At 40.9% G+C, this 22,122-nt stretch overlaps 1 protein-coding gene across 12 annotated transcripts in view; it reads left to right on the top strand.

The window, feature by feature from the left end:
* Positions 1–22,122, top strand: part of AAGAB (alpha and gamma adaptin binding protein) — a 308,159-nt gene that overhangs the window by 254,654 nt on the left and 31,383 nt on the right. For 6 of the 12 annotated variants that reach the window (XM_084979083.1, XM_084979072.1, XM_084979051.1 and 3 more), the window contains 5 exons: positions 2,699–2,775; positions 14,974–15,164; positions 15,713–15,809; positions 16,380–16,469; positions 20,548–20,631. In XM_084979083.1, coding sequence (XP_084835209.1) covers positions 15,776–15,809; positions 16,380–16,469; positions 20,548–20,631 — 208 coding nt within the window. In that variant the 5' untranslated portion in view covers positions 2,699–2,775; positions 14,974–15,164; positions 15,713–15,775. Of the gene's footprint in view, positions 1–2,698; positions 2,776–14,973; positions 15,165–15,712; positions 15,810–16,379; positions 17,154–17,819; positions 17,950–18,094; positions 20,023–20,547; positions 20,743–22,122 lie in introns of those variants that run through there. The other 6 variants (XM_005659866.4, XM_005659865.4, XM_003121743.6 and 3 more) reach the window with 3 other exon arrangements.

The following is a 22,122-nucleotide window of genomic DNA, read 5'->3' as shown; positions in this document are numbered from 1 at the left end:
ACCCGCAACCTCATGGTTCCTAGTCGGATTCGTTAACCACTGCGCCACGACGGGAACTCCTCTTTTAGTTTTCTTGATGGTATCTTTTGAAAAAAGTTTAAACTTTTTTTTTGTTTTTTTTTTTTGTCTTTTTGCCTTTTCTAGGGCCGCTTCCACGGCACATGGAGATTCCCCGGCCAGGGGTCTAATTGGAGCTGTAGCCACCGGCCTATGCCAGAGCCACAGCAACTTGGGATCTGAGCCACGTCTGCAACCTACACCACAGCTCACCGCAACGCCAGATCCTTAACCCACTAAGCAAGGCCAGGGATCAAACCCGCAACCTCATGGTTCCTTGTTGGATTGGTTAACCACTGAGCCACGACGGGAACTCCAGAAGTTTAAACTTTTGATGAAGTCCAATTTATGATTTTTCTTTTTCCATGATCCTTTGACCATGTGTTGTCCAATCATGATTTTAACTCATCTTAAAGAATACTTTGGATACTGGGATGTTGGATCTGTTAGCTTTGGTATATTTTCCGTTGGCCGAAGCTTATTTTCAGTATTTGAATATAGGGGCTACAAGATAAATGTTCTTCATTAAATTTATTCTGTCTTTGAAAAGTCATCTCAGACATGTTTACCTTTCTTCAGAGTAAGTTTTCATCTGCTGCAGATACTATTATCAACTGGAGCAGACATTGACATTTTTTGTGAGGTTTTATTACCTGATGCTGATTTGTTTATGAAAAATTACCATTTGAATGTAAAAATTATTTTCATCTCATAATTGTCCTGTTCAGCTTATGTTTTCTTTCAGAAAACCACCATTTATAAATTATTTTCAAAGCATCTAAGATTAATTTCCAGATAATTTTATGGTTAAAATAATTAAGACAGTTAAGATGGATTTTATCAGATGCAAATGAAAAGCATTTATGTCTGTTTTAGGAGTTAGGGTGCCTGGCTGGAAAACACTAATTTTAGTTCTGTGAGAAAGAATAATACCAGCTTTGCACTCCACAACTTTTATTTTGTTTCGTGAATACAGTTAAGTCAGTTCCAAAAGTTCCTTTGCTTTGGATCAGGGTGTCTCACCCTTAGCACTGTTGATGTCTTTAGCTGAGTAATTCTCTGTTTTGTGGATATAACGCTGTCCCGTGCGTTATATCCTTGGCCTCTGCCCACTAGAGGCCAGTAGCATTTCCCCACTTGTGACAATCAAAAATGTCTCCAGAAGGTGGCATATCTCCTGGGAGACAAAATTACCTCCCTCTAAAGAACCACTGTATATCTAGAACTATGATTTCAAGTAAGTAATAGTAATGGAATTCAAAAGTCTCCCCATTCCCCCAAATATGGCTAGGAATTGTCCATCAGCTGCGCCACTGAGATTGATAAAATGGTCTTTTCACGCAGCCCATGAAGCTTAGAGGCTGATGGTTACTTTTTGGCCCACATAAACCACTTCTCCATATTCTCTCTCAGCTTCTTTCTTTATGTTCTTTTGTGCATGTTGGTCTCTCACTGTGTTGTGGGGTTTTCTAAGGGTAAACAGAGACCATGTATCTCCCCCAGCCATTCTCCTGCCCCCAATTATTTTAACATGACGCCATGGTAACCAACGCCTGATGGCTGTTGGGAGAAAGTGAACTAGAGGAAAAGGAGGAGGATGGAAATGGATTTCCTCTGCTTCAACTTGTAAGACTTTCCCTCTGTGATATAAAAAGCCCCAAAGCATGTGACAGTGTGAAATTTAGAATGTAACCAGAGAGGAGTGTGTGAGGAAGAGGTAATTGAGTGTTGTAAGCAGACCAGAATTGCTGTAGTCTTGTTACAGCAGGGGTATGTTGCTTTAACTCAGTCCAGTTCCTCTTCTTAGCCACTTAATACTGCTCCACTGATGCATCTGACAAATACACAGATACTGCATATACTTGCACCAGGAGGCTGCAGGATGATTATTCAGGGCGTCACAGATAAGAGTTTTGTGACATCCATCTCTGTAAAGTCCCAGCTCTAACGTCAAAGTTTTAACCTTGAAATGCCACACAGGCTCCAAAAGCCCTTTATACCGCAGCAGTGTGATCTTCTCCCAGTACTTGGGGAATAATGTGGTAGTTACTAACTGCTGCAGAGTCTTTGACAGAGCAGCACCCACCTTGGATGGCTTTCTCATGAAATTGTGGCTATCATGGTAACAGGTTGCGTCAATATGGAACCAGTATGATTTTTGAAAGTCTCTCTTTGCCTTTCTTTACCGGTTAATGAGAACTCTGGCTGTCATATTTTCCCCCTAAATCACATTTTGTTCAATTCTTTTCTTTCATAATGGTTACTTTCCCCTTCAGCTGACGTCAAACTGCTGCTTCCTATGATTTTCCTAATTGCTTTCTCTTCTGTCTCACTTGGTCTGTGCCTTAACAATGGAAAAGAAAAATGTGAGAAGGCATATTCTGGGAAGGGAGTGGCCAGAGCAGCTTGAGGTGGTTATTTCCTAATTGCAGTGTTTCTTACTAACGCTCCTCAATGGCTGTGTAACCTTGCCTCTTAGAGTTAGGAGTGCTGGTGTGTGTGCATGGAACTGAGCTGGGGAGGAGGACGTGAACTTTGCTGTGGGCCTGCTCCAGGCCTGGCTCCTGCCTGTGCTTCTTGTGCATTGTTTTATTTAATCTTCAAGGAGCCGCTTGAGAAATGTTTCTGTCCTCTGTTGCAGGTGAGGAAAGGAGACACGGGTTAAATTGTCCTTTTCACCGAGGGCCAGCATTCAAGTGCAGGTCCCTCTGACCCCAGGTCTGTGCTGAATCTGTTTTCCAACCTTTTCTGGTTAGTGGTGCTGCCATCACAAAGGGAAGGGGGAGGAACTGTGGGTCCCCGGGGCACTGGGTATCCAGAAGACACTGGTGTTGTGGGTGCGAGGTTATGATACCTGGCTGTAAAGGCAGTTTCAGGTCTATGAGAAAGAATACAAACAATTGTATTCTCAAAGGAGTACTGGTGTCTGAAAGGATCATCTTGAGTAGTGGTGGTAGCTATCACTTCCTTTAGGGCATAGAAAATATGGTTTAATCACTGGACAACTTCTTTTCACAAAATATATCATGATTAATTAAGCTTACATTAATTCTGCTGGTATTAAAAGTGTCCTTGATTCTCCTGCGGAAGGAGATATGAGTAATCTAAAACAGTGTTAGTTCCCTGACTTTAGGCATTCATTTTGTCCTTTTCTTGGCTAGGATAGATAGGCGAGGGGGTAAGGTAAGTATTATTTGTGTGTGTGTGAGAAATTGGATATTTGTGGTGTTTTGGAAAATCGCCTTGGAACCTCAGTCTGCTTCTAAGTTCAGGCTAAAGAGAGTATTACCTCGTACTGATTCTGAACTATGGAAAGCTCCTTGTCTCCTTTCTTTAATTTGCTTGCTTTCCAGATGTGCAGTTTTTCTGAGGGAAGGAACATCAGGATAGACAGTAGTAGCACAAAGAGGGGCAAGAGGGAGAGGGAGTTGGCTGGGTCACTGACCTGAAATGCCTCCTTGGCTTACAGCTTTCTTCAGCTCTTGAATCTCTCCGCTAACTTACCATGTGGGAGGCACTGTACAGGAAAAAAATTCACCAAGGAAGTGAGAAGTAAGTAGAAGTTGCTAGAGAATTGATGGCTGTGGGAAACAGTTTCTCAGGTGGCAGACAACGAGATTTATACTTGTACTTAAAACTGGGGGAAAGGGTCATACTCGCTACTGGAAGTGAGTTGACATTAAACTTATCATCTAAAACCACTGCAGATTAACTATTTTCAGCTGCGAAACCAAGTTTGTAGTAACAGACCTGACAGTTAATCACTTAATATTTGTCTCTTAAAAAATGATGTATTATAGCTCCACCAGGTGGCTGCCAACAGTGTGAATGAGTCAGGCCACCATCCACCACAGGACGAAGGAGAACCCGCTTTTGATCATATTTGTGCATCATTTTTTTTTTTTTCTTTTTACGGCCACACCTGTGGCATATGGAGGTTCGCAGACCAGGGGTCAAATAGGAGCTGCAGCTGAGCCCTCGCCACAGCAACACCTGATTCGAGCTGCACCTGCGACCTACACTGCAGCTTGTGGCAATGCCGGATCCTTAACCTACTGAATGAGGCCAGTGATTGACCCCACACCCTCCAGGACACTGTTAGGTTCTTAACCTGCTGAGCCACAACAGGAACTCCTTGTACATTATTTTGCCTACATCAAAATTCCATTTTGCAAAGGGCTAAGAAGGGAGACCATGGCAGGTTTTTCTAGGAAGTCTGTCTGGCAAACAAACAAAAAAACTCCTACAAGGTCACTATGACTCACTTTTGAAACATAAATACCTGAAACCCATAGACAGTTTTCTGATGGGTGAGTTGTGCTACAGGCTCATGTATTCTGATGCCCTCATTGTGGCTATTATTTTTGGTTTTCATGAAAGGGCAGAGGATACCATAGGCCCCTAGATTAGTTTTGGCTTGTGACCATTAGACACTTGAGTGATATAGCTCAGAGGCTAAATATTGTAATGTGTAACACACCACAGTAAAGTAGGAAAGGGTGCTAGTGACCTGAATTCTGTTTTAGGCTCTGCTCCTATCAGGCAAGTGGCTTCTTGTTTTTGGTCTTCAATTTTCTATCTCTGAAATGAACCAATTGTACCAACTTATCTCCAGAAACTCTTAGCCATGTGCACTAGTGTTTGAGTGATTTTTGTTTTAATTTGGAAAAAAAAAAACTTGTTAAACGTTTGAAACCAAATAGAAAAAAAAAAAATGAGAAAAGCTATACTTAGTGTAGACATTTACATTTTTTAAATTAAACTCTACATTATGATATTGATGCTAAGAACTAAAATGAGACAGTCTTCACTGTTCTTTCTCTGATTCTAATACGGCACAGATGTGATAATAAAGTCCATATGCAGCCTCGCTGAAAGTATCTGATTTGATGTAAAGTGTTAAAAAAAAATCGGATAACTAAATTGAGCTATCAGATTGTTTTAGGCAGCACAAAGAATGAAAACAAAACAAAACAGCCACTCAGCTCCTAAAAATTTGAAAGGTGAAATTCATTTTCCCAACTTACTGGTTCTATTCTCATCCAGGTTTAGAGAAAAGAGAAAGAAATAGCTTCCCCATTTGAAAAAGACAGCATATAATTGAAATTTTAGGAGCTCTGTGTAAACACACTGCTTTGTCCTCTTGTATTCTTGACATTGATTAATAAAATGAGCCTTTCTTAATGGATCCAAACATTCTTGAATGGCAGTAAGTGTATGACTTTTTCACTGATTTATTTCCTGTTAAAGACACGGATTTATTTATTTATTTATTTTATTTTTTTATTACTCAAATGGATTTATCACATCTGTAGTTGTATAATGATCATAACAATCTGATTTCACAGAATTTCCATCCGACAGCCCAAGCACATCCCCCCACCCCTCAAACTGTCTCCTCCGGAGACCATAAGTTTTTCAGTGTCTGTGAGTCAGCATCTGTTCTGCAAAGAAGTTCAGTCTGTCCTTTTTTCAGATTCCGCATGTCAGTGAAAGCATTTGATGTTTGGTGTCTCATTGTATGGCTGACTTCACTTAGCATGATAGTTTCTAGGTCCATCCATGTTGCAAAAAATGCTGGTATTTCATTCTTTTTAATGGCTGAGTAATATTCCATTGTGTATATGTACCACTTTTTCTTGATCCACTCCTCTGTTGGTGGACATTTAGGTTGTTTCCATGTCTTGGCTATTGTAAATAGTGCTGCAGTGAACATTGGAGTACATGTGTCTTTGCGAGTCATGGTTTTCTCTGCATAGATGCCCAGGAGTGGGATTGCTAGATCAAATGGTAGTTCTATGTTTAGTTTTCTGAGGAATCTCCATACGGCTTTCCACAGTGGTTACACCAATTTACAATCCCACCAACAGTGTACTAGTGTTCCTTTTTCTCCACACCCTCTCCAGCCCTTACTATTTGCAGACTTTTTGATGATGGCCATTCTGGCTGGTGTAAGGTGGTACCTCATAGTGGTTTTGATTTGCATATCTCTAATAATGAGTGGTGTTGAAAATCTTTTCATGTGTTTCTCAGCCATCTCTATGTCTTCTTTGGAGAACTGTCTGTTTAGATCTTCTGCCCATTTTTGGATGAGGTTGTTTTTTTTTTTTTGGTATGGAGCTGCAGAAGTTGTTTATAAATTTTGGAGATTAATCCCTTGTCAGTCGACTCACTTGCAAAGATTTTCTCCCATTCTGTGGGTTGTCTTTTTGTGTTGTTTAGGGTTTCCTTTGCTGTGCAGAAACTTTGAAGTTTGGTTAGGTCCCATTTGTTTATTTTTGTTTTTGTTGTCAATACTCTGAGAGGTGGACTGAGAAGATGTTGCTGTCGTTTATGTCGGAGAGTGTTTGGCCTATGTTTTCCTCTAGGAGTTTGATAGTGTCTGGTCTTATATCTAGGTCTTTAATCCATTTGGAGTTTATTTTTGTATATGGTGTTAGGGAGTGTTCTAATTTCATTCTTTTCCATGTGGCTGTCCAGTTTTCCCAGCACCACTTATTGAACAAGCTCTCCTTTCTCCATTGTATATTCTAGCCTCCTTAGTCATAGATTAGTTGGCTGTAGGTGCATGGGTTGAATTCTGGGCTTTCTATCCGTTCCACTGATCTATATTTCTGTATTTGTGCCAGTACCATGCGGTTTTGATGATTGTTGCTTTGTGGTGTAGTCTGAAGTGCGGGAGCCTGATTCCTCCAGCTCCATTTTTCTTTTTCAGGATGTCTTTGGCTATTCTTGGTCTTTTGTGCTTCCAAACAAACTTTAAAATATTTTGTTCGAGTTCTGTGAAAAATGTCCTTGGTAATTTGATAGGGATTGCATTGAATCTGTATATTGCTTTAGGTAGTATAGTCATTGTGATAATATTAACTCTTCCAATCCTCAAGCATGGTATATCTTTCCATCTATTTGTGTCATCTTTGATTTCTTTCATCAGTGTCTTATAGTTTTCAGAGTACAGGTCTTTTGTCTCTTTAGGTAGGTTTACTCCTAGGTATTTTATTCTTTTGGATGTGATGGTAAATGGGATTGCTTCCTTAATTTCCTTTTCTGCTCTTTCATTGTTAGTGTATATAAATGCCTTCGATTTCTGTGTATTGATTTTGTATCCTGCGACTTTGCCAAATTCGTGGATGAGCTCTAACAGTCTTCTGGTAGAGTCTTTAGGATTCTCTAGGTATGGCATCATGTCATCTGCAAATAGGGGTAGTTTTACTTCTTCCTTTCCAATTTGGATTCCTTTTATTTCTTTTACTTCCCTGATTGCTGTGGCTAGGACTTCCAGAACTATGTTGAAGAGTAGTGGTGAGAGCGGACATCCTTGTCTTGTTCCTGATCTCAGCAGGAATTCTTTCAGCTTTTCAACATTGAGAATGATGTTCGCTGTGGGTTTGTCGTATATGGCCTTTGTCATGTTGAGGTAGGTTCCCTCTATGCCCACTTTCTGAAGGGTTTTTATCAGAAATGGGTGTTGGATTTTGTCAAAGGCTTTTCCCGCGTCTATTGAGAGGATCATATGGTTTTTATTCTTCAGTTTGTTAATGTGGTGTATCACACTGATGGTTTTGCAGATATTGAAGAACCCTTGCATCCCTGGGATAAATCCCACTTGATCATGATGTACAATCCTTTTAATGTTGGATGTGGTTTGCTAGTGTTTTGTTGAGGATTTTCGCATTGATGTTCATCGGTGACATTGGCCTGTAGTTTTCTTTTTTTTGTGGAATCTTTTTTTTTTTTTTTTGTCTTTTGTCTTTTTTGTTGTTGTTTTGTTGTTGTTGTTGTTGCTATTTCTTGGGCTGCTCCCGGGGCATATGGAGGTTCCCAGGCTAGGGGTTGAATCGGAGCTGTAGCCACCAGCCTACGCCAGAGCCACAGCAACGCGGGATCCGAGCCGCGTCTGCAACCTACACCACAGCTCACGGCAACGCCGGATCGTTAACCCACTGAGCAAGGGCAGGGACCGAACCCGCAACCTCATGGTTCCTAGTCGGATTCGTTAACCACTGCGCCACGACGGGAACTCCTTTTTTGTGGAATCTTTGTCTGGTTGTGGTACCATGGTGATGGTGGCCTGATAGAATGAGTTTGGGAATATCCCTTCCTGTGCAATTTTCTGAAATAGTTTCAGAAGGGGAGGTGTTAGCTCTTCTCTAAATATTTGATAGAATTCGCCTGTGAAGCCATCTGGTCCTGGACTTTTGTGTGTTGGAAGTTTTTTAATCACAGTTTCAATTTCAGTTCTTGTGATTGGTCCATTCATCTTTTCTACTTCATCTTGGTTTAGTCTTGGAAGATTGTACTTTTCTAAGAATTTGTCCATTTCTTCTAGGTTTTCCATTTTATTGGCATATAGTTGCATATAGTAGTCTCTTATGATCTTTTGTATTTCTGTGATGTCTGTTGTTCTCCTTTTTCCTTTCTAATTTTATTGATTTGAGTCCTCGCTCTTTTTTGCTTGATAGGTCTGGCTAGGGGTTTATCAATTTTGTTGATCTTTTCAAAGAACCAGCTTTTCGTTTCATTGATCTTTTTTTTTTTTTTTTTTTTTTTTTTTTTTTTTTGCCTTTTTTCTAGGGCTGCTCCCGCGGCACATGGAGGTTCCCAGGTTAGGGGTCGAATTGGAGCTGTAGCCGCCGGCCTACACTAGAGCCACAGCAACGTGGGATCCAAGCCGCGTCTGTGACCTACACCACAGCTCACTGCAGTGCTGGATCCTCAACCCACTGAGCAAGGCCAGGGACCGAACCCACAACCTCATGGTTCGTAGTTGGATTCGTTAACCACTGTGCCACGACGGAAACTCCTCATTGATCTTTTCTATGGTTTTCTTTGTTTCTATTTCATTGATTTCTGCTCCCGCGGCACATGGAGGTTCCCAGGTTAGGGGTCGAATTGGAGCTGTAGCCGCCGGCCTACACTAGAGCCACAGCAACGTGGGATCCAAGCCGCGTCTGTGACCTACACCACAGCTCACTGCAGTGCTGGATCCTCAACCCACTGAGCAAGGCCAGGGACCGAACCCACAACCTCATGGTTCGTAGTTGGATTCGTTAACCACTGTGCCACGACGGAAACTCCTCATTGATCTTTTCTATGGTTTTCTTTGTTTCTATTTCATTGATTTCTGCTCTGAGCTTTATGATTTCTTTCCTTCTACTAACTTTAGGTCTTGTCCATTCTTCTCTCTTGAGCTGCTTTAGATGTAAAGTTAGTTTGTTTATTTGAGCTTTTTCTTGTTTCCTGAGGTGGGTTTGTATTGCTATAAACTTTCCTCTTAGAATGGCTTTTGCTGCATCCCATAGGTTTTGGAGTGTCATATCTTTGTTTTCATTTGCTGCCAGGTATTTTTAAATTTCCTCTTTGATTTCTTCAGTGATCCATTGGTTGTTTAGTGGCAGGTTGTTTAGTCTCCACGTGTTTGTGTTTTTTGCAGTTTTTTTTCCAGTCGTATAGTGTTGTGGTCGGAAAAGATGCTTGATATGAGTTCGGTTTTCTTAAAGTTACTGAGGCTTGATTTGTAGCCCAGGATATGATCAATCTTAGAGAATGTTCCATGTGCACTTGAGAAGAATCTGTATTCTGTTGCTTTTGGATGAAATGTCTTATAAATATCTATTAAGTCCATCTGGTTTAATGCATCATTCAGGGCCTGTGTTTCCTTGTTGATTTTCTGTCTGGTTGATCTGTCTGTCCATTGCTGTAAGTGGGGTGTTAAAGTCCCCCAGTATTATTGTGTTATTGTTGATTTCTCCTTTTAAGGTTGTTAGCAGTTGTCTTATATATTGTGGTGAACCTGTGTTGGGTGTGTAGATATTTAGAATTGTTGTATTATCTTCTTGGATTTATCCTTTGATCATTATGTAATGTCCTTCTTTGTCCCTTAAAATAGTCTTCATTTTATAGTCTATTTTGTCTGATATGAGTATTGCTACTCCAGCTTTCTTTTGATCCCCGTTTGCATGAAATATTTTCTTCCATCTTCTCACTTTCAATTTGTATGTGTCCCCAGAAGTGAAGTGGGTCTCTTGAAGACAGCATATGTATGGGTCTTGTTTTTGTATCCATTCAGCCAGTCTGTGTCTTTTGGCTGGGGCGTTTAGTCCATTAACATTTAAGGTAATTATTGATATGTATGTTCTTGTTGCCATTTTATTAATTGCTTTGGATTTATTTTTGCTGCTCTTTTTTCTTTCCTCCTTTTCTTGTTCTTTTCTGCCTATAGAAGTTCCTTTAGTATTTGTTGTAAGGCTGGTTTAGTGTTGCTGACTTCTCTCAGCTTTTGCTTATCTGAGAAGGTTTTGATTTCTCCTTCAAATCTGAACGAGAGCCTTGCTGGGTAGAGTAATCTTGGTTGGAGGTTTTTTCCTTTCATCAAGTTAAGTATATCATGGCACTCCCTTCTGGCCCGCAGAGTTTCTGTTGAGAAATCTGCCGATAACCTTATTGGGGTTCCCTTGTATGTTCTTTCTTTTTCCTAGCTGCTTTCAAGATTTTCTCTTTGTCTTTAATTTTGGTCAGTTTGATTAATATGTGTCTTGGGGTGTTCCTCCTTGGTACTCATTGTGCTTCCTGGATTTGAGTGAGTGATTCCTTCCCCATGTGAGGGAAGTTTTCGGCTATTATCTCTTAGAATATTTTTTCTGTCTCCTCTCTCTCTTCTCCTCCTGGCACCCCTATAATACAGATGTTGGTGCGTTTCACATTGTCCCAGAGTTCTCTGAGACTCTCTTCATTTGTTTTCAATCTTTTTTCTCTTTTCTGTTCTGCATCCGTAATTTCCACTAATCTGTCCTCCACCTCGCTTATTTGTTCTTCTACCTCCTGTATTCTGCTCTTAGCTGCTTCTAGTGAATTTTTTATTTCAGTTATTGTATTTTGCATCTCTTCGTGTTTAAGTTTTGTATCTTGTATCTCTTTGGTCAGTGTTTCCTGTAAGTTATCCATCCTTGCCTCCACTTTATTTCCAATGTCTTGCATCATCTTCAGCATCAACAGTCTAAAATCTTTTTCCTGGAGCCTATGAATCTCCTGCTCACTTAGCTGTTTTTCTGGGGTTTTTCCTCTCTCTCTCATCTGAGTTATAGTTCTCTGTCTTTTCATTTTGATAGGTTTTTGGTGTGGTGACCTTTTTACAGATAATAGAGTTGTAGCCTCTCTTACTTCTGGTGTCTGCCCCCCTGTGGCTGAAGTCGGTATGGGGGCTTGCTGTAGGCTTCCTGATGGGGGGGCTGATGCCTGCCCCCTGGTAGGTGGAGCTGATTCCTATCCCTGTGGTGGATGGGGCTTAGTCTCTGGATGGGCTTAGGGGCAGCTGTGTGCCTGAGGGGTCTTTAGGTAGCCTGTTTACTGAGGGGTGGGGCTGTGATCCCACCTGGGTTGTTGTTTGCCCTGGGGCTTCTCAGCAGCTGACTGAAGGCTGGGGCCAGATTTTCCCCAAATAGCCACCTCCGGAGAAAGGCAGCTGCTGAATATTCCCGAGAGCTTTGCTTTCAGTATCCTTCCCTCACAACAAGCCACGTTCACCCCTGTTTTCCCAGGATGTCCTCCAAGAACTGTGGTCAGGTTTGACCCAGATGCCTGTGGAGACTTTGCTTTGCCCTGGAACCCAGTGCACGTGAAAGTCCATGTGCACCTTTTAAGAATGGGGTCTCCCTTTCCCCCAGTCCTGTGGAGCTCTTGCACACAAGCCCCACTGGCCTTCAATGCCAGATGCTCTGTGGCTCTTTCTCCCCATGCCAGATCCCCACAAATGAGAGTTTGATGTGTTGCTCAGAACTCTCACTCCTATAGGTGAGTCTCTGTGAACCAGTTAGTTTCCAGTCTTTGGAGCTTCCCACCCCAGAGGTATGGGGTTGTTTATATCGCGAAATTGCCCTTCCTACCTCTTGATGTGGCCTCCTCTTTTTCTTCTGAAGTAAGGTATCTTTTTTAAGGTTTCCAGTCCATTTGGGTGAAGAGTGCTCATCTTTAGTTGTGAATTTTGTTGTTTTTAGGAGAGAAGTTGAGCTCCAGTCCTTCTATTCCGCCGTCTTAATCCTATCTCCTCCTCCACAAACCAAGGACACTGATTTAAAAAGAAAAAAAAAGCCAACCCAAATTATATTTCACTTTCTAAAAATACAGCCGCATCAAGAACTGGTTGTGGTGCCGGTAGGAGTACTAGCCCTGTGCTCCTTGTACTTGCCCCCTTAACAATAAGTGAGATCATTATTTTACTCTTTGTGTCCCCCCCCTTTAAAAAAATAGTCCACTCATTATTTTAGAAAATTACCCATGAATGAAGGCCAATTCCGCATGGTGGCTCCTCCTAACCTTTAAAAAGTCAATTTTTCCTTTTTTTTTTTTTTTTTGCTACTCCTGGTTTAGTTTACCTTCTTCCGTATGTGCTTTTATCAGCATATTGCTGTGCCACCTGCTTGAAGTTTGAAATGTTAGCTTTGGATGCAACATAAACTTTGGTCTAGGAATTTTTTTTTTTCTGTGAGACATTTACATGAAAGCAGAATCTTTTGGGGGCAGGGGGACGCCTGTGGCATGTGGAAGTTCCCGGGCCAGGCATCGAACCTATGCCACAGCAGCACCCTAAACTGCTGCAGCAACTACACTGGATCCTTAACCCACTGCACCACAAGGGAACACCACAGAATCTTTGATTCTTTTTTTTTTTTTTTGGTCTTTTGAGGGCTGTACCCGTGGCATATGGAGGTTCCCAGGCTAGGGGTCTAATCAGAGCTGTAGCTGCTGGCCTATGCCACAGCAACACCAGATCCGAGCTGCATCTGTGACCTATACCACAGCTCATGGCAACGCCAGATCCTTAACCCACTGAGTGAGGCCAGGGATCGAACCCACAACCCCATGGTTCCTAGTTGGATTTGTTAACCACTGAGCCATGATGGGAACTCCTGATTCTTAATAACCTATTTGTTCTTCCTGCTTATTTCTTACCCAAACTTGTTTTTAATGCTCTGTAAGGGACATTGCAGCTGGCTGCTATGGCATTGACTGATAATTAGGTAGGTAGAAGTTAAGCAGAAAGAATTGCTGAATTCTTAAAGAGACAAGGTAAACTCAGATTTTCAAGTATTGTTGCAGCCTTTCTGTTGATTTAAGAGTAGCAATTACAGTTTTGGTGAAAAATTTTAGAATGTTACTTTTTTTTTTCTTTTTCTTTTTTAGGGCTGTAGCCGCCGTATATGAGAGTTCCCAGGCTAGGGGTCCAGTCATAGCTGCAGCTGTTGATCTACACAACATCCATAGCAATTCGGGATTCCAGCCGCGTCTGTGACCTACACCATAGGTCATAGCATTGACAGATCCTTAACCCACTGAGCAAGGCCAGGGATCAAACCCGTAACCTCATGAATACCAGTTGGATTCATTTCTGCTGAGCCACGAAGGGAACTCCCCTCATATCTTTCTGTTCAGGCGAAACTGTGACAGTGTTCCAAATATGTAATCCCAGCTCTGAAATTTAAAATTTAGCTTCTATTTGTGTATGTCTTGCTAATTGTGAGTTGAGGAATATTTTATATATTCATCTTAGTAGTATGCATTGAAAAGGCATTTGTGGCCATTTTGCTGTGTATTATTATAATAACCCTATAATGTTATATCATTTTACTTCTCTAAGCTCATTTCCCACATCTGTATCAGTGGACGTTGTGGGTATGGGGTGAGAGATGGGAGTCTGGGTTAGAACAATTTCTGATGTCTCTTCGAGTTCTAAATATAGTGTGACATTGTGGAAGCAAAATGCTCCAATGGTTCCATGACCACATCTCTATTTGTTCATCACTGACTTGGCTTTTACTTTAAGAATTTCATTAGTTATACCCATGCTGCCCATGGATTCCTGAAAGATTTGGTTCTTTTCTAAATCATTTAATTTGTTTGGCTACTCTATATTAAAATTTGCTGGACATGACTTGGTCAACAAGAATTTGAGATGGCTTTCAGAGAATCTGAATAAGACTGAATATCAGTGGAATGTCCATTTATCAGTATCCGTTCTTTTATTTCATTAGTTGAATTAATGTGTAAGCATTTGGCTCAGGGTCTTTATATAGCTCTTCCATTTTTATTAATGGTTTAGCCTTGCTGCTGTCTTCCTTTTAGCTTGCAGTGAGTATCAAATAGTTACAGATTCTTGACTATTCTTACAGTCTTCCAGTTTCTATGAAGTATGTAAGTAATAAAATAACTGTAGGAGTTCCTGCTGTGGCTCAGAGGAATCAAACCCAGCTAGCATCCAAGAGGATGTGGGTTTGATCCCTGGCCTTGCTCAGTGGGTCAAGGATCCGGCGTTGCTATGAGCTGTGGTGTAGGTCACAGACCTGGCTCGGATCCCACGTTGCTGTAGCTCATTCGACCCTTAGCCTGGGAACTTCCATATGCCTCAGGTGTGGCCCTATAAAAAAGAAGAAGAAAAAAGAAAAAGAAAAAAGATTCAGGAGTTAACTTCTGGCACAGCCGGTTAAGGATCTAACGCATTGTCACTGTAGCTGCTTGAAGTCATTGCTTTGGTGAGGGTTTGATCCCTAGCCAGGTAACTTCCACATGACACAGGTCCCCCCCTCCCACCCCAAAATGTAGCTATTATCCTTTCTCTTCTACTTGTTCTTTCCTGGGTGTTTAGTTAGATGACTCTTTTGGTCTCTACTACTATCCAATCTAGTCACAGTAGTTTTTGTGTTCTTAAGAAAAAAGCCAACAAATTGAATTAAATTATGTCATCATTACTTTTACAGTCAAATGATCAGAGAAGAAAATACCCTAATAAATGGGAGGCCCTTGGAAGTCCTTGCATAAAGAGAAGCAGCGAAAGTACCTTATTAATCTGGTATCTTACTGAGAAGATTGAACAGTGTGTATTGGCTTTGTACTTTCTGTGGTAATGTTGTGTCATTTATTTAGATATCCTTGGAACAGAAGATGTTATTGTGGAAGTTACTGCCAACGATGCTGTGAGATTTTATCCCTGGACCATTGATAATAAATACTATTCAGCAGATATCAATCTGTGTGTGGTGCCAAACAAATTTCTCATCACTGCAGAGATTGCAGAGTCTGTCCAAGCATTTGTGGTTTACTTTGACAGCACACAAGTAAGATTTTGTTTTCCATGGACCTTGAATAAGAAATTATTTGGGGAGTTCCCTGGTGGCTTGGTGGGTTAAGGATGCTTTGGATTTGGTTATAGCTGTGGCACATGTTTGATTCCTAGCCTGGGAACTTCTACATGCCACAGGCATCCCCCTCCACCCCGAAAATAAAAATAGAGAAAAGAAATTATTTTGGGGAGTTCCCGTCGTGGCGCAGTGGTTAACGAATCCGACTAGGAACCATGAGGTTGCGGGTTTGGTCCCTGCCCTTGCTCAGTGGGTTAACGATCCGGCGTTGCCGTGAGCTGTGGTGTAGATTGCAGACGCGGCTCGGATCCCGCGTTGCTGTGGCTCTGGCATAGGCCGGTGGCTACAGCTCCGATTCAACCCCTAGCCTGGGAACCACCATATGCCGCGGGAGCGGCCCAAGAAATAGCAACAACAACAAAAAAGACAAAAAAAAAAAGAAATTATTTTGTACTTCCTTTTTTCCTTCTGTATTTTCTGTGAATTCTCTAATGCTTGTATTTTTTTTTCTCCCCTTCCTTTAGACATCTGGTCTTGATAGTGTTTCTTCCTGGCTTCCACTGGCAGAAGCATGGTTACCTGAGGTGATGATCTTGGTTTGTGATAGAGTGTCTGAAAATGGTAAGGTACTGCAATGGGATTGTAGTTGGTACATAGATTTGCCATTCCTTGGTAAATTATATGTTGGTTTCCTTAACTTAGAATCATCTTGTGTGATTTTATTACTTTACAAAAATATTTTCAGATATTTATCTTTGGAATCTTGGAATATTTACATTTTATTGTTTAAGAACAGACACTTTGGGGGGTTCTCATTGTGGTTCAGCAGGTTAAGAACCCAACATAGTATCCATGAGGATGGGTGTTTGATCCCTGTGTTGCTCAGTGGGTTAAGGATCAGGTGTTGCTGTAAGCTGTGGCTCGGATCTGGTGTTGCTGTGGCTGTGGTGTAGGCTAGCAGCTGTAGCTCCTATTTGACCCCTAGCCTGGGTACTTCCATGTGCCTCGGGTGCAGCTAAAAAAAAAAAAAAAGATCCGACACTTTAGGTTTGAGAAATTATTCTCCTTATATTACTTTATTTTCAGTACCTGTAGAATAAAATTGACATTAAAGGTGACACTTTGAAATTTATTTCAGCAATATTCATGTTTTATTTTTGCTTATGAAGAATATTTTGCATGTTGTTTTAGGAGTAAACCGACAAAAAGCTCAAGAGTGGTGTATCAAACATGGCTTTGAATTGGTAGAACTTAATCCAGAAGAGTTGCCTGAGGAGGATGGTAAGTGTTTTGTGTTAGGAGAAAACATGGTATTTGACTTCACATATGAGATATTATTTTGATTGAGGGAAGAAGAATCAAAGTGATATTCAGAAAACATTATATTTTCCTCGCTCTTTGAAAAGATTTGTGCAGAATCCATTGATACAGTCTATTAATTGAATAATCCATTTATTTAGTTTTAACCATCCATTTTAGGGCTTTCGAAATATTTATTTTTCTGTGGATAAAGGTAGAGATTTCTACCTTAAATCTTAGTCATCTCTTCAATCTCTTATCCTTTTTCTGCTGCTAAAAAAGGAGGGTTTGATCTATATTCATACATCAAGTTTATGATTCTTATTTTGACTTCCTAGTAACCTGAGGCTGAAATCCCAGGAACCCTAGAGGGTGTATCAGTACTATTCCTAAGTCTTCCAGACAATGAAATCACAAATAGACCCAGAATGTGCCTCCCACCTCCACCAGTAGCTCTGCATTTACCTGCCTTCTACCACACATTGGACCTTCTATTTCTTCCCCTCTGCTTTCCCCCACCCCTTGTCCTCTTCTCACCTTTTCTTCTTCCAAGTACAGCTATGCTATCTGCTGTGGGATCTACCAAGATAAGGTGGGTTTTGGCCCACCAAAACCTTATAATCTGGTACAAAGATGAAACATGCATACAAATAATGGAATTACCCAGTGGAATATCATAAGTATTATAAATATATATATAATATTATAAACATATATTATAAATATATATGTAATATACATATATATGTGCTGTGGTCTTTCAGAGACAGAAGAGATTCTTTCTCTTCACAAGTTCAAAGAATGCATTGTGAACTCTCACATTCCAACTGCTTCATGGGGAAGAAATGGAGGAGGTTCTGGACTTAGAGAACTGGTAGGGAGATGCCAGCTGTTGCAAAAGACATTTTAAGGAGGGCAACCAGTATGAATTAAAGTACGCAAAGGCTATGTGAAACCTATATTTAAAAAAAAATGTATTTTTCTATGTTCTGGCTTGTTTAGAATTTTTCTGAAATGTTGTTACCTTCAGGAATAAAGGCCTGCTAGAGAAAAAGAGGACAGAAATGAAATAAAAAGGCTGATTTTTCTCCCTGTACATGTTTAAGAATATTGAAAATTATTGTTATTATTATTATTATTTTTTTTTTTTGTCTTTTTGCCATTTCTTGGGCCGCTCCCACGGCATATGGAGGTTCCCAGACTAGGGGTCCAGTCGGAGCTGTAGCCACTGGCCTACGCCAGAGTCACAGCAACACAGGATCCGAGCCGCGTTTGCAACCTTCACCACAGCTCACGGCAACGCCGGGTCCTTAAACCACTGAGCAAGGCCAGGGATCGAACCTGCAACCTCATGATTCCTAGTCAGATTCGTTAACCACTGAGCCACAACGGGAACTCCAAGAATATTGAAAATTATTAAGTATAATTTCTCTTGTATGTTTTTCTAGGACTCCCCAAACTTGTACCCTGTTTTGTGTCTATAAGGATGTGTGCGATTGCTTATTTCTGGCACTAAAATATACTCCTCTTGCTGTTTTTTTTTTGTTTGTTTGTTTGTTTGTTTTGTCTTTTCTCGGGCGTCACCCGCGGCATATGGAGGTTCCCAGGCTAGGGGTCTAATCGGAGCTGTAGCCGCCGGCCTACACCAGAGCCACAGCAATGTGGGATCCAAGCCGCATCTGCAACTTACACCACAGCTCATGGCAACGCCGGGTACTTAACCCACTGACCAAGGTCAGGGATCAAACCGGCAACCTCATGGTTCCTCGTTGGATTTGTTAACCACTGAGCCACGACGAGAACTCTTGCTGTTGTTTTTGAGAGTCAACATTTGAGTCATTTATTTTTATCTGTTTTTATTTTGGAGTTTCTGCTCCATTATACTTCTGTGTTTCTCCTTCTCCTTGTTCCCATAATGTTCTTGTATTAATTCAGCTTAATCTTAAAATAGATTTCAGTATGTCATCTTTAGGTAAAGTAACTGAAACCTTCCTAGAATTTTTTTTTTAATGCAAACCGTTCCCAAGCCATGTACCCTCGTCCTTCATTGGCATATATTATTTGAACATCAATCTAAAAACAGTCTTAGGCTTGTTTGTATTAAATTCATCTACTAGTTTTTAGTTATTTCAGACCGTATTTTTGGTTCTAGGTTATATCATCTGGAGTATTAGTTATTCTTCCAAGAATTGAATCATTGATACTTAAGATAAACAAGCCTCTTATTTTTTTCATTTAAACATCAATAGTGATAAATTCATCTTTGTAGAATATTTTCAATTTAATATTTCTGTAAGTCAGTAGGTTGGTATTCTTTAAATGGTTCATCAGTTCATCAGTGCCTGCTGTCTTTGAAGTACCATGTTTGTTTAGGTAGTGGGAATAATGTACTCAGTAAGACATGATTCCTTCCTTCAAAGAGTTTCCAGTCTATAGGGGAAGGTGACATCAGTAAATCATCAGTTCCAGTGTATCTTTCCTCTAGGAGAGGTGCACTGAGTGGTATCATCCCCACTTTTGAGAATAACATGAGCTATTTGTCCTTAATAAAATAGCTAATAAGTTAAAGACTCTGGGTTCACACTTAGATTTTCTGACTTCTAATTTTGTGTTTTTTTCTGTTAAACCACCCAGGGCCAGGCCAGGTCACTAGAAACAGGTTCTGTGTGGACTGTGGTCCATAAACTCTTCTCTTTTAACCATATGAAAACTATTTCTGCTGTTGCTTTCCGTATGCAGTCTTAAAATACTCATTAGCTGAAGGAACTCCATTTCCTTTGTGCACACCCATACCTACATTGCAGCTAGGAATACTGCCTTCTTGTTGGTATATTAACTGAGATTACTTCCCTGTTATTTTGAGTAGTATCAGCTAAATTCCAAAAGCAAGGTAGTACCAATACTAAACTAATTAAACTAAGTTGTTGGTATTGCTTTTTTTAAAATGACCCTTTGCCTGTCTCTTACACTTATGGTTAAAGTAATTTCACTTCTCACTTTTGAACTATCTTTCTCTCATCAAGAAGTTGTTCTCTAGATATCTGTTATAAACAATAATTATCATTGTATGGTTCCTTAGAGAAGTTAGGGCATTTATGGGATTTTATAGCATACCGGGCAGATCATTCCTGCCCTCAGAAAGCTCATTGTCTATAAATAACCAAGATTGGTATTTCTGGTACTGTCCCAGGACTGCATAATTGATGGAAACCAACAGTTTCAGGGGAATGTGAGTGGATTCAGTTGATGAGGTAATAGGGTTGACTTTATTGTACAAACCTTTTCTACTGTTTATTGTTTTAGTTTCTAGAATATTCTTATCAGGAACTCTAAGCTCTGTAATTGCTTAATTTTTTTTCCTTATTACATAAGGTACAATGTGAAGAAACAACTAAATAAGCAAGGTAATTAAGCTGTAGTTTTTTTAAAATGTGGCCTTGGGGCTGTATTTACACATACAGTTGGCCCTCTGTCCAGAGGTTCCACATCCACAGATTCAACCAACAGTGGATTGAAAATATTCAGAAAAAAAAAATTCCAGCAAGTCGGAGTTCCTGTCATGGTGCAGTGGAGATGAATCTGACTAGAAAAAATGAGGTTGCCGGTTTGATCCCTGGCCTTGCTCAGTGGGTTAAGGATCTGGCGTTGCCGTGAGCTGTGGTGTAGGTTGCAGACGTGGCTCGGATCCCGAGTGGCTGTGGCTGTGGTGTAGGCCGGCAGCTGCAGCTCTGATTCGACCCCTAGCCTGGGAACCTCCACAAGCCAGAGGTGTGGCCCTAAAAACCAAAAAAAAAAAAAAAAAAAAAAATTCCAGAAGGTACCCCCAAATTTACATTATATAAGGTATTATAAGCAATCTAGAGATAACTTAAAATATGTAGGAGGATGGGTGTAGATTATATGCAAATGTACCATTTTATATAAGCGAGTTGAGCATCCGCAGATTTTGGTATCCATGGGCGGTCCTAGAGCCAATCCCCCATGGATACTGAGGAATGACTACATATGCATGTATGTGTAAGTATGTATATAAATTTATATTCTTTCCCTCTCTGATTAGATGACTTCCCAGAATCTACAGGAATAAAGCGAATTGTTCAAGCCTTAAATGCCAATGTCTGGTCCAATGTAGTGATGAAGAATGGTAAGTAACTTGGGATTAATGTCCTAAGGGATTTTTTTTCTCCTATTCCTTGAAAGTTTTAAATTCTTTGGATATATGTAGAAGCATGTGAAATCAGGAGTTCCCTTCATGGCTCAGCGGTTAACAAACCTGACTAGGATCCATAGGGATGTAGGCTGATCCCTGGCCTCGCTCAGTGGGTTAAGGATCCAGCATTGCCGTGAGCTGTGGTGTAGGTCGCAGACGCAGCTCGGCTCCCCCGTTGGCATGGCTGTGGTGTAGGCCGGCAGCTGTAGCTCTGATTCGACCCCTAGCGTGGGAACTTCCATATGCCATGGGTGCAGCCATAAAAAGTAAAAAAAAAAAAAAAAAGAAATCTGTACATTTGTTCATTTAAGTCTGCAATTGAAGGGATAACCCAAAGTAACATTTCTAGGAATTTAAAATATATGTTTAATAGCTAATTCAACAAGAATTTAGAGCATGCCCATATGCCCAACTTTGTCTGTGGCTTTGAGAAGTACTCCTAAATTTATAAACATGGATGCTATCGTTAAGGAGCTCATAGTCTAGCTGAGAAATCAAAGTGTACACTTTAAAATGCTAGGTATCCATGCAAGGTGGTCTTTGATGCATGCAGAATGACCAATACAAGCAGCAGAGGCATAGAGGCTGGAGATGTGACCTTTACCCTGAACCCCAGTACAGAAAGAGCTTTGAGGCCAAAGGTATTCTTGGCAGGTGTCTTCATAGGATGGTCAGAATTTTTGTTGGTGAAGGGGGAGAGTGACAAGCAGAGGAGGAAGCGTAGCATTGAGAATAATGGTTGTATGTTCAAGGGTCACTCGGAGACCTTGGCCTAGTAGTTGGAGCTAGCTTAGAAGAGAGAAGCTTGTTTTCGAGGCAGGAGAATCTGGGCTTTTTCCTATGGGACATGGTGAGTCACTAGAGATTTCTAAACAGGAGAGTGATGCAGAGAAGTTGGCATCTTTGAAAGGTTAATGTCATCGTGGGTTTGGCAAGTGCAGCAGGTGGAGGTAGAGCCTCAAGTCAAGAGACCAGGCAGCTGTGGCTGCAGCTCATAACTGGGGCTGGGCCGACATGGTGGCAGTAGCCATGGGGTGGAAAGCTGTATCTGAACTGTAGTCTGAAGGGGGGAAGCTGGTTGTGCACAGGAACCTCTTACTGTCTGTATTTGCTGGAGGCTGCAGTAACAAAGTACAACTAACTGGAGGCTTAGAACAATAGGTATTTATTGCCTCACAGTTCTAGGTGCCAGAAGTCTAAACTCTAGGCATCAGCATAGCTGTGCACCCTCAGAAGATAGTAGGAAAGGGTCTGTTCCAGGTCTTCTAGCTTCTGGTGGTTTTTGTTTTGTAGTAAGATAACTCTGGTCTTCAGATGACATTCTCCCTGTGTGCCTTGTCTGTCCACATTTCATCTTTACATGAGGAATATAGTCCTAATGAATTAAGGACCCACCCTATTCTAGTCTGACTTCATTTTAACTAA

The sequence above is a fragment of the Sus scrofa genome, chromosome 1 (assembly GCF_054392235.1).
Source record: "Sus scrofa isolate SSC_HxYL_T2T_F1_AM1 chromosome 1, Sscrofa_HxYL_maternal_Yorkshire_Landrace_v2.0, whole genome shotgun sequence".
Taxonomy (NCBI): Eukaryota; Metazoa; Chordata; class Mammalia; order Artiodactyla; family Suidae; genus Sus; species Sus scrofa.
This window is presented reverse-complemented; position numbering and strand designations above follow the sequence as displayed.